General features: G+C 41.1%; 1 protein-coding gene across 1 annotated transcript; it reads right to left on the reverse strand.

Annotated features, from left to right (window-relative positions):
- Positions 1 to 145: 145 nt before the first annotated feature.
- On the reverse strand, positions 146 to 13,446 carry LOC144098686 (8-oxo-dGDP phosphatase NUDT18-like). Its single transcript, XM_077631501.1, has 6 exons — positions 13,238 to 13,446; positions 12,719 to 12,909; positions 12,512 to 12,632; positions 8,083 to 8,317; positions 7,450 to 7,555; positions 146 to 7,014 (listed from the first exon to the last, which is right to left on the reverse strand). The coding sequence occupies exons 1-6, from the start codon at positions 13,344 to 13,346 to the stop codon at positions 6,769 to 6,771; spliced, it is 1,008 nt and encodes a 335-aa protein (XP_077487627.1). The 5' UTR covers positions 13,347 to 13,446; the 3' UTR covers positions 146 to 6,768.

Raw genomic sequence — 13,446 nt, forward strand, 5'->3', positions numbered from 1 at the left:
GTAAATTTGTATGCAGGCAGAAGCATTTCTTACTTCACTGTTTTGGACACGCCACAAAGGGTGCCGCTAAGAGGCTACAGTCCTTTCCCATAAAGCAGATATTTTGTAAAGATGCGTGCAAATAAATTCAATCATCACAGTCGTGTCATGTAGTAAATGTTTATTAGGTTAGTAAACTGGTCCCCCTTGTAAGAAGAACAAGAACAAAAATGCATCAACCACTAAACCTTGCTTATCGACATAAAGAACAAATATAATAATGGTAAAACGGTGGCACATCAGTGCTGATATTGCATGCAGGTCTACCAATATCTTCAACTTATCAAAGAAAAAGAAGTGAGTATTTAGTATGCTTCAGGGTACAAGTATTAGTCTGTATGGCAAGGGATTCTTAGTATCAAACTTGTAAAGGCCAACATGTCCGTCATGCAGGAGATTCTTTAACAAATACAGTCATTTCTTAGTAATTCAAACTCACAGGTAACTGAAAACTTATTCGAATTAGGCACCATTCAAACTAAAGGCACATTTTTTAGCACAGCTGATCTTCAGTGAGTGTAAGCGTCAGTTGAAATAAATCAGAAATATGAATTAAATGAGCTTGAATTAATAAGAAACTACTGCAGTCGTAAAATTAGTATAGAAAACACACAGGCCTTAGATGCTGGTACATGAACCTAATTCCAATTTCATAATAAATAATAAATGCAACCTCTTCACACTGTCTGGCCTTTTCTCAAAAAGCACATCTCACAGGAAAGCTGCATGTAGCCTGAGTATATACAGCATAAATAGGTGTTAAAATAGCTCTACATTCATGTAAGTCTCTTAAGGCACTTGGCAAACAAATATACTGCAGTTCTGCTTGGGTAAACGTTAAATACATCTCAATCACCACAAAGCAACAAGATAGCATACACACAACAGAGCACAAACAAAATACGCATGACCCAATTAAGCTCCTTGTGAATCAAGTCAAAGAAGTGTTAAACACCATGTTCCAAGCATGTTGGAATAGTAAAGACATGATAACATTGCAGTAAAACTAATAAATAAATGTCACTTCACAAAATGCCAAATTAACAATGAACACAGCATGAGGGAATCTACGTCTTCACTTTAGCTAAGCCTGAAATATGAAGCTGAGTAAAGTGGGGTCAGATTACGTTAGCTAAAGAGGGCATTATTATAAACATACAAATGTTCTTAGCTGTGCTATCACAGTTTATACAAACACTCCAAACAGTAAAAGAAAATTGACAATGCACACAGCATTTCCTTGTAGAGTCACTGTTATATATGTGCAGTGGATAAAAACTGACGATAACAAAACTTGATAGAACAAAACAGCATAAAACACTCACTGCTACATCACAAGGTCCAAAAGCCTGGAATTCAAGAGTACCATCACCACATCACCAGCCATCTTGGAAGACAGACATCAACGCAATCTATTTCCGACTTTTAGACTGGCACCTAGAAAAACACATTTCAGAAAGCAAATGAAAATTCAGCATTATTAATTTGCAGCTAGTGCTCATTACCTAGATGTAATAAATCTACTGAAGCTTGGGGAAAGCATAATTCAACGGTTCAGGAGAATTTTTCAGGAAAGTGGGACAAAAAAATACACCCAGATCGGTGTAGCATGCCAGTGACAAGGCACTGGTAAATTGTTTGAAAGCAGGGATGCCTCCTGCTCGTGGCAAGAGAACCCAAGAGATATTTATCACATTCCAAGTAAAATGCAAGCCAAAGGAGCCCAAACAAGCCAGAAGCTAGGAACATACACATTTACGACTGCCACCACTTGCAAGATACCTGAATATAGATGCTCCTTTCCCCGTCACATTGAGCACAGAATTTTTTCAAAAGAGATTCCCAACAGTATTTATGGGGGACGATGGTACTTGTCTCATCAATAAGGAATTAGAACAACTGTGCTAAAAGTTTATGGCTCCTTTGCTCTGCCCACCACAGTGACAATCAAGCCAAGAATCGCTGAGAGACATTTACCGGCAGTGTATCACAACCACTTGACAACAGAGATATCATAGTTGCCAATGCATCATGTCCCTTAAAACAACACGACAGATTTATAAATTAAGCTTATGCAGGACAAACCTGTAAATGATGCACAACTACTTGGCACTGCACATTTCAAGAAGTCGCTGCAAAAGTGTGTTGCCCAAAATCAGACAGCGAATTAAATGAGAGCAATGAAATCAACTGCTAGTTGGAATGTCCAGCTCTGGTAACTAAATAAACGTCACCAGAGAATCACCAGAGAAGTCAGGCTGCTGTAGTTGTACAGTGCTCCAGCAAGCCCCTATATCTACCAGCAGATGGCTTACACTAATACCGTTGTAGCTGCAGTTTAGGTGAACTGCAAGTTGAGCTGCTATGGAATCTGTGGCATTATGTGTAATCCGTCTGAGTTGATGCACTAACGAGTAAGCTGCGACTTATTAAGCTGTTAAAGCCAGCTCTGAAGAACAAAAAAAAAACTTTCATTCAGGTTCCCTCACCTACGACGAGTACAAGATGGGATCTATACCAATGCACGAGATTCTAAAGTGACCATTTAAGTACGTACATCATAGACACCATAACATATATGGATTAAAACATCACAAAGTAAGCTCACAAGAGTTAAACATATGAAAGCTCGCTTGCTTTCAGGCTTGAAAAAATTATAATGCATGCTTTTGAGAACAGAGCCTTGCAGTTGCATTGCAATAAAAAAAAAATAAAGGTCCAGGGAGTAAGTAAAACTAAATTTTCAGTAAATACAACACAATTCAGTGCTTGATCACTTGATTAACAAAAACCAGCTTTCGCATTAAGTTTAAAATGTTTGTGTAGTACTTTCTAAGCTGGTTAAAGAGACGTCCGAATATAGTGCGAGATGGAAATACTGACTTCAACTCAGCTGAGTACAAAAGAAAACTTCTCTGAGCCTCTAAATGCAATTCCCCACCTCTCCTAGAGCATGATGTCAAGAAAATTTTACCTCAAAGTATACAGCCAAGCCTTGTTACAACAAACACTGACATAGCGCATTAGCAAGTGTAGCAAAGTAAATGTAATGTCTGGTAGGTTCCAATCTATTTCAATGAGTGATGTACTTCTACAACAAAACAAAAACTGATGAAACAGCACTGCAATGGCTAAGATAAAATATTTCACTGTTCATGTCCAGACCTGACAATAAGCAAGCACAATCTTCCACACAATGCAAGAGTCTGCAAGCAGACACACATTCTGTCTATTTCCACCATGTAAGAACAAAGTCCAAGCTGTCTTAATTTATGTTCAGACTTGATTATTACTGCATTTTTCAATGACATAAAACAAGGACCAAGCATGGTTGAAGGCTTGAGTTGCTATGGTACTGTTCCTGCAATGCTAGCGACAGTGGCGGCCACTCGTGGCATACTATGGAGTAAAGCAACCTTAGATAAGGGTTTGAAAGTTTACATAACACCTTGCACTGATCAAGAGGATTTCAGCAGATTTTCGAATATATTTTTATAAAAAATTATGAGAATAAGAAAAACACTTTTAGTGCTTTCTAGTCAATGCTCTTTTGCCTTTGTTGTTTGTGTGCTGGCCACTGGCAAGAATGAAACATATCTTTGCTTTGGGTGCTACTTCTGTTGCAACAAGGTTTGACTCGCTGACAAGCTTGCAAGAAACTTGACATGTATGTAAGCTTGAATTATGCATTGCTTCCGAGAGGGGACATTTGGCCATGTCAATATTAAATAGTAACTAAGGACGTAGCACAAAAGGGACACGAGACAAACAGAGAGAGCACAGAGAGCACGTGCACTAAACACAGAGGGTAAAACAGAGCGTAAAACATTGGGTAAAACATTCGGTAAAACATTGGGTAAAACTTTATAGCACTTATGCTACGTGTCCTTTTCATCCCTTTGATGTCGCTTTTGCACCACCATCCATCATTATGTATTTCTCACAAATGGCCATTTCCCAAAAAAGTGAGACTACTCCATACTTTTAAACAGCGTTCAAGGTCGAGTGATGCTAGACGCTTCAAACATTATTGTTCTGAGCAGCCTTCTTTTGTTCCAGGATTGCTAACTACAACTGCATTGCAATATTTCCTATCGGCCTTCGAGACTTGGTAACCAAGAACCTGCAATATAATGGCACGGAATATGCTATTTCATGTAGCCAATGATGATGCTTCCTTAGAATTTATTTTTCCAGTGAAAGCAAATCGATCTCCACTCACCTAACGTCTGGTGATAGTATACCATAGCCTTTCTATTCATTCTTTTGCCTTTTTATTTTTTTTGTTGTGCTCCCCCTTCAACACAGTTGTCATTTGAACACTCAATTTTTAACACGAAAAAATAAAAGTGAACACAGATAACCACTCCCTTATCTCTCATAAGCATATATTTGCAAGCTTTGCTGATGATGATAACAATGGCACCAGTTTCCTGTACACTGAAAACGTTTTCCAAAATATAAGAGAGCTATGTTCCCTTTTCCTTCCATAAGTGCCTTCTTAGCTTCAACCTTTTTGAAGACATCCTCACGGCAACTTTTACATTACGTTAAGCATGCGCTGTGTGTTAAGCTCTCGGAGTAAAACTCGTAATAAGTATGTCAGAAGCATGGTGTGTGTTAGTGCTTGACAAGACACGAGGAATCAAACAAGTATGCTTCATGTTACGCAAGAGGCAGTATGCTCTGACAAGAATCAGCCGTGGCCCTGGGAAAGTAAGGCCATGTGAGGTAACAGTGGTCAGCTTGAGTAATGCCTCTTCGTATATAAACATTAATACTGCGGCATAAAGATAAAACACCGTCTTGTCTTTCTTTCGTGCGTCTCGACTACAATGCCAAACTTGCAAATGCATCCAACACCAACAACACATTTCCAAGTTCACTGGGCAGCAGACGGCCAGTGCAAGTCAGTCACTGGGGCCTTGAACAGTGGTATACCTAAGTGCCCTAACTTCCTGTGGCGTAAAATTTTAAATTTTGCGAATTGAGAACAAATAATCTGCGAAATTTTGCAGAAGACATCATATAATGCTTCAGAATGCACCTCGCGTTATATTAGAAACTAAGGTATGAATACAGTGCGAGTTCTTTTGTCCCGAGCTTTTCAAGGTAGGTAAAGTGACCTTCCCCACCAGGCCCAGGCTTCAGAGCCACTAGGTGAAGCGAGCTTTTTAACAACCTTAGGGCAAAGCACATGGCGTGAAAGCGGAAAGGAGAAGTACTTGGCTACAGATATCGAAAAAGGCAGTGTGGGTTGATGAGAAAGAGAAGGCGCTGAAAAAGATTAATGTAGTCGGGAAGCAAAGAATGACAAACGGGCGCAGGAGCAGGCAGCTCAAAACACCGAGCAGCGGTGGAACAGCGATGACCACAGCTGCTGCTGCGTGAAGAGGCTGCGTGCATTAACATACTGGAGGTTTGGCTTTGCTCGATTCCGGCACACGTCTGAAGTGTGACTTCTTGACCCCCTAATAGACGCACTTTTTATTAAAAATTGTACCAAAATGATCATTCAGTACCCATGCTTCCATCTGTCAGCAAACCGAAAAAAAGCTTTGGACGAGTCCTATTTGCCTTAAACCGGACATAAAGTGCCAGATAAACTCGTCATCACTAAGAAACGGCAAATGGCTTATGATGAGCCCGGCTCGTCCAAGTCTGCTAGGGGGTTACATAATGTTGCCATATCTGATGCTTCAATTACCATGCCGTCTGCATTTTTTGGGAGGAGCTTTATTGGCATGAAATGTACGAGACTGCATTATAAGTAATAATATTTCTTGTAAACTTCTTTTAAGTTCTCAAACTCCCCCCTCGCATTATATTTGTGCAAATAAGGTAATGTAGTCGTTCCTACTGTTGTCCGTAAAAGCAATAGCATCAAAAAAAGAGAATGTCACAACTAACACACAATTCTGTGATATTTTGCGGAATTGCAGGAAACTAGGGACCTTAGGTATGCCTCATAGGAACATCATTAACCATCCTGAATTCCACTGTCTTGCGCAGTTAAAACTTGCAGCTTTGTGTGCAGAACAACAGCACCAACAGCGACAATACAATACACCAGTATATAAAAGCAGCAGGATAAACATATGTATTAGGCAGTACTGAAGTATGCTATCATATCCACGCTGATTTCAGCCTCCCCGCTACCACTTCATGTGACAGCTACAGCAGAATAAACAGTAGCAGGAGTCAGCGTTAAATGAATGTGTACAATGAAGCAGATGTCAGTTTGCCACCTTTACATTCCTTCAGAACTGCACAAAGGATAACATTGGCAGCCGTTAAGCCACAAGGCACCCCTCTGCAAATCAACGGTATCAGTCTAGCGCATATCATAGTACAAGCACAGGCTCACCTTTAGAGCACGTAACTACGCAAGATAAGAAGAGTGTTCATGACATAAATATTGAGGTGCACAATATTAATTTACCGGACTGGCTATTACTCACCGGATAGACAGCTTTAGTACATACTCTATGCCGATATCTAGTGCACGTAGGCACAAAGAAGGAGAATAAAAAAATAACCATGACAGAATGGCCACCTAAAACGCCTTTTGCACTCTTGAGTAGCAGATGCATGTCGTCTCCGGTACTCTGTGGAGAGGTGACAACAGAGCAAGAGTAGGGAGCAGTGCAGATGTGTACAAAAAAGGGACAACTGAAGGAGGGACAATTGGCTGCATCCACCCACAGTTAAGTACACCTGGCCAGCTTTTCACTGCACCTTGAGGTGCACAGTCATGTTCCGACCCGTGCGCATAAGCAGCTTCTCCGACAGTGGGGAGCTCACTTCGAGCCAGGTGTATCCTGGCGTGAGCGCCACTTCCTCGACGGATGCCTTACACGAAACGAGCACGCTCAGGCAGAGACCGTCCTGTTCGCCGCCCCCTGTGCTGCCGTCGTGCTCCAAGGAGAGCACACCAAGTGGCTTGTGTGGTGGTGGCTCCGAGCTGAACATGTTCTGAAATGAAGAATAGCAGAGCAAGTTATTTATTTACTAAACTAGCACCCTTTGGCAACAAGAATGGCACTGTCACATTACCATGATTCTACTACCATGTTTACCAGCCTCTTTACTGATCTCAATTCTTTATTCCAATTGCGAATCTATTCAGTAAGTGTAGCCTTATTGTGTCATTTTCAATCCAAAGACTAGAACGTTGCTTTTTAAAATTGTTTCCTGTGGTTTGCTTTTTATTCGTTTCAGTATTTTTTTCTTCTGGCTGCTTTAGCTATGCCAAAATTACTTTGCAATCGTCTGGTGCATAGCCGCGAAGAGACACATATTTTAACACATGCTCTCATGCAAGGCAGCTGAAGGATGACTGCTAATACAGAAAGGATGCAGCAGTGCTTCACCAGCGTGGTCAGTATGACGAGGTGGGCGTGAACAGACCTGAATAAATCGCTTTAGTGCAGTGTGAATGCTCCGAGAAGGGTTGATCTCACAGGTGGGCAGGTGGGCCACTCCTTTTTCAGAGACCAGTACATGGAGCAGGTTGCTGCACAAATGAGTGTCACAACAAACAACATACATATAGCAAGAACACAAGCAGCAAGCAACAATGTGTACACACAACACAACAAAGTATGCATTTATACACACATTTGTATTACAATGAATTAACGTTAATGAACAGAGTTACGGAAAGGAAAATGATAGGGGTAACACTAGGAGATGGAAGAGAGCAGAGTGGGTTATAGAACAAATGTGGATTAATGATATCTTAGATGAAATTAAGAAGAGCAAACCATACTGGCAGGGCAGGTAATGCAGGCAGTAGACTATCGATGGTCTCTTGAGGTAATGGAGTCAATTCCAAGGGAAGCCAAATGTAGCAGGGGGCAGCAAAGTGTCAGGTAGGCAGATGAGTGCAGTGATATGATGCCCACAGTGATATGAAGGCCCTTTGTCCAGCACTGGAAATAGCTGGGCTGATGATGATGATGATAGCCCTTTTTGTTTAACCTTATTCCTGCTTCCACTGACTCATGCACAAAGTAATGCGGCTCTGCAAGTAATACTGACTTGGCTTTCTTGCGTATGATGGTGATGAGGCGCAGGCCAAGCTTGGCGTGTGGCCTGAGGGCTGGCAGGATGGCTGGGTGCCACGGCTGGCTGCTTTGGGTGCTGTGGTAGAGGCGAGCCCGCTCTATCACTGGCAAGATGTCACGGCAGCGCAGGCTCAGCTGTTCAACGTCGCCTACCCAAGCTGCTTGGAGCGACTCCGAATCGGCCTTTGCCACAGTCTTCAGTTCTCCACCTCCAGAGCAGAGAAATCATAATGGGAATCAGCAATAAAGCAACAGAAAACAAACTGTAGCATTCCTTCAGCTTGAGTTTTATTCTAAAGGAAAGCTAAACCATACAAAACCTGGGGTTTGCAAACTAGGATAGGTGTTTGAACCACACATTGCTTTGAAAAGGTAGGGTTGGTGTAACTTTTAGCTCTTTCCCTACCGCACCCATTGAGTATCGTTAGCCCACCAACGATGACTTCACATACTGATTTCGGAACGATGACTTCACATACTGATTTCGGAACTTTCCGCATTGCTTACGGGCACACTGCGCATCTGGCTTGTTTTGATGTGTTTTTTTTCTCCACAACGCGCCATTTTTGAACGCGCTCCGAAGATGCCGCAGCATCAAAGTCGGCTAGCAGCCTCCACACGCACAACGCACTCTCCAAAAGTCACAAATCACGAGACTCCACTTTGTCTGTGATTGATTTTATCGATGTTGCGAGCAGCTGCGAGTCTGAATGTGCAGTGAAATAGTCTGTATGTAGAAACTAATGAACCATCACTTAAAGACAGAAGAGCCATGCTCACATGCTCGTACATTTTAAAAATCCGTTCACTATACAAACATATTTGTTATCCCATCGCTACAAAGTGCCCATCTAGAATACTCTTTAACAATAAACCGGAAGCTACCAGGCCACTGCTCTTGCGATTTGAAGAGATGTGCCAGAACCTCGGCGTATTAGACATGTTGCCAAGCATTTGCTCGAAGGCGAGGTCCACTGCCACCATGGTATAATTTCCCTGAAATCCGTGATTTCACTCTCACACAGTTTCGCAAAAAACAAATTCCGGAAGAAGCTATAATGCAAAATTTCTTACACTCGAGGAAAGATACAGTAGTTTAACAGGATATTAATACAGATGGGTCAAAAACAGAGGCATATGTTGGAAGCGCAGTGGTAGAAGGGAATTGGAATAAAATAGTAAGACTTCCACAGTGTGCATCCATCTTCACTGCCGAATGCTACGGCATCTGTGTAGCCATAGAAAAAATAGTACAGGAGAACTTCTTTAACAGTATTATTTACACAGACTCGTTAAGTGTGCTTACAGCCCTTCATTCCAGAAATGCAATAACTCCGCTGCTTGGCGACCTTATTCACAACATTACAACAGCCATAGCAAAAGGAAAAAACATTGGACTCTGCTGGGTATCTAGTCACGTTGGCATAAAAGGCAACGAAAGTGCAGATTTGTGCACTGCTCAAGCTTGTGGCAAGCAAATTATAAATGTAAATATCCCCTATAAAGATTGCATAAATTTCAACATTGTAATGCAAGGAAAAAATTGCAGTCGGTTTGGAACAACGAAATAAATAACAAACTACACCTAATAAAACCAGTTTTAGGCCAACGGAAGTCATTTGTGCACCAAACACGTTCTAAGGTAGTCCTTACCTGCCGTCTCCGTAAAGGCCACACACACATTACGCACAGCTTTCTGCTTACAAAAAAAAAGACAAACCAGTTTGCACATGTGGAGATGAACTTACAGTTAATCACATTTTATTTTCATGCTCGCAAATGAAAAAGGCAAGAAAAGAGTGGTTTTCTCCATTCTATAACCAATGCATCCCTTTTCACCCAGCACTGCTCTCAGGTGAAAATGCAATTGTCGACATGTCTTGCGTTTTTAGATTTTTAACAGAAGTTGGTGTTCTCAAAAGGATGTAAAATATGACCCAGTGTTCTGCCTAATAAACCTCAGATACTTTCTCATTCCCGAGAAAAGGGCTGAGGTTTTGTATTTGATTGGTGGGGAGGCCTCCAGTCCTTGCACAGCCAAGGACGGCAGATGAGGTTACCCGACCTCCTTTGAAACATTTAATATTAGCTATTTATCAATAATGTTTTTCTCCCAATACTAGGTAGAAGGAAATAACTTTTTAAGCTTTCTACACCGATATTTTTTTTATCTTTGTAAAAATCTTCAGAAAACAATTTCATATAACTTGAGCTTGGCAAATGATAGCCTTATTTGCTTATGTGCCATTAAACCCAACAAAACAAAACAACAAGGTCCGACATCGGCGACGAAGGAAACCAGCCTGGAACATAGGCGGCCGTGCCCCGGTGCCCAACTATAGGGTTTCCAGTTATTATTTTGTATCAAGACTATTATTCAGGTTAGAACATCGATAGAACATTGATTATTTTCACAGATAGTGGCCACTAGAACACCAAACATTTTGCATATTTCAGAAAATTATTAATGTTCTTTTTCTTTTTAGATACAAGCGTGTCTTTACAAGTTTTGCTCAATTTATCTTAAAATCTTGTTTTTGGCAAATAAAATTTTCTGTTGCAACGCGCAATTCATTATTCAAGCTTATATAAGTAAAAAGCACATTTATTTAGTATTGTTTTCCTGTATTGCATAAAATCTGAAAGCAATAGTTTTTACATAAAAAAAAATACTGCAACCTAAAAAAAATGGGCATTTTCCGCATGGCAGGGAAAAACTTAATCAAACACTGAAGATACTGTATAATCTCATGTAAAGGCTGTGCCCATGTATGGGCTATGCCCCCTGTTTTGAACAAGATAATTAAGAAAAAAAGTTGTTTTCTTTTAAATTCCTTAATGGGCTGCACCTTGAAAATTCACACTCGAATTAAGAAAGTGTGGCGCTTACACGAGTTTATATGGTATATTGAAGTTTGCAGATATCAACAGATTACCAAGCTCTAACAACAAAGACGCTACTTTCACTGAAAACGGTGCTTATACAAGTTGGAAATGGTCAAGAAATTAACTTTAGAAGAATTAATCAAGAAATAAATAAATGTGTTGCCACCATTGGTCATTTCTGCAAGCAAATTGCAGTGCTTAAAGACATTGTTCTTGGTGTGGATCCCCACCACTATTCACCTCCAAATGGTATCATGGAATCTATTTCAGTCTTCGTGTCACTAGTTTCAATCGAATGCCGGGAAGATTTTAAAATCCAATTTTATCAGCAATTGATGCATCTTGTGCTGCTGGACAAACAGTAACCAGACCGAAAAAGTCAACGAAATTGATTTTTACTAAGAATAAAGGTTTAATTGAGTTGTCATCAGTGTTCCCATTAAAGGTCACCTCCTCTTTCCGTCTGATAATCACCACTGATCTTTATGAGCCGGAGTAACACCTAGGCTATGAGGCATGCTGAAATGAGTTGTTGATTAATTTTGACCATCTGGAATTCTTAACATGCAGTGAAACTTCAATACACAACAGGTTTTGAATTTCACTGCCATGAAAGTGCAGCTGCTACAGCTGGGACTGATCCCACTCAGTACCAGAAATCCAAAGCCTAACCTAACCTAACCTAACCTAACCTAACCTAACCTAACCTAACCTAACCTAACCTAACCTAACCTAACCTAACCTAACCTAACCTTTCCTTCTCTTTCTAGCTAGGTCCACATAGGATAGTGTTCACATATATCTGAAGAATGTTATTTCCAAGTTAATGTTATCCTTTTCTTTCTACCTAGGTGCACATAAGGGTGTCTACGTGCACCTAAAGAATGCCATTTCCAAGTTAATGTTACTTAGCAATTACAAGCACAAAAAAAATCCTAATTACTAAATGGCTGTGAGCTCCACTCGGCCTGCAATGCAGAAAAGGCGAACTGAGGGCACACCAATTAAAAATAAAAAATCACTGGTCCTTTCAGCCTCTTTGTTTGAACATGCACTGCAAAGTTGGCAAGTAAACAAAATTCACCAAAGTATTTTTGCTCAAGGAAATATTCATAACCATTTTAGTGCGATAGCACTTATCGTGGACTTATAGTAGAACAACTTAAGCCTTGACCGATATAACCTACCACTTTTCTGCCTGCTTGTTTGCCATCATTCCACATGTAACAATATACTGTCCATTTACCCACACAAACAGACTCCATTAGTTATTGTTACCAATAAAGCTGATCATTAAGGAAGTAAGGTGAGGTTCCAAGTAAAGAACAGCTCAGGAATGCATGGCATGCAAGAAAAAGCGAAATCTAACTCAACGCAAATGAATTAGTAGCATCAGTGCAATCTCACTGTACGCAATACCAGCACGGTCGGTGCAGGAATCCCCACTAATCAAGTTTCTTTTACTAGCCAGCACAACTACTTCACGTAACCAAGAAAAAGGAAAGGTTGGCGCTTACCAACTACTGTCCCGATGAAGACAAATCTGTACCACTGCCCTTGAGCAGTTTCGACCATCAGAAGAGTAGAGGGGTCAAAATCTAAGCCCGTTTCTTCCAAAACTTCTCGTTTGGCAGCCTCCTGAAAGTGTCCGAGGTGGTGTGTCCAAAAGACGTACTGGTATTCGATTGATATGTTGTACGTATAAAATACACGGAAAATCTTACAATTATGGTTTCCCCGGGCTCCATTCGGCCGGCAGGTAGGTACCACGTGCCGGCGCAAGTACTTTTTGCTTCCTGCATCATAAGAACCTCGCCTTTTTCATTGACAGCGACAGCAGCAACGATGTAAGTGACCGACTTCTTGACAACTGGCTTGTAGTCGGGTAGCACGGCTGACTCGATTCCTTTGGCAGCTGTTGAAAAATAAAGTTCAACCGCAGAAACGCGCATATTACTTTAATTCAGAAAAACTGTGGCGCGGTAGCGATCTCGCGATGGCAGCTGAAGTTCCTACAACCAAGCCACAGGCATACCTAAGAGCATACCGGAAAGCGACGAGCTCGTCATTGCTATAAGATAATGTCACTTTCTCTGACTTGCGTCAGGTTACTAAGGGATGAATTTCAGAGCTGTACGTTAACCTTTTACCTGTCATGCATCATACGAACTCTCATCTTGCCTGCTCCAGAAGCGAGGAAAGGGACATCCGAAACAACCGACCATCTCTGACAGCCAACTCACCAAGCTCCTCAACTTGATCGGAGAGGCTGTAATCAATGATCGCCGCAGCATCATCTGTAATTGCCTGACCCTTGAGCGTGTCGTGTATCACGCTTTCTATTTTGTCCATTATGCAGTAGCTTAACTAAGAAACGAGCCAATTAAGCGCCGCTCAGATAACGCCCAAGGCAATCGCACCATTCGAGTTTTTTTCTTGTTTTGGTATGAGC

Source organism: Amblyomma americanum, chromosome 7 (genome assembly GCF_052857255.1).
Source record: "Amblyomma americanum isolate KBUSLIRL-KWMA chromosome 7, ASM5285725v1, whole genome shotgun sequence".
NCBI classification, from domain to species: Eukaryota; Metazoa; Arthropoda; class Arachnida; order Ixodida; family Ixodidae; genus Amblyomma; species Amblyomma americanum.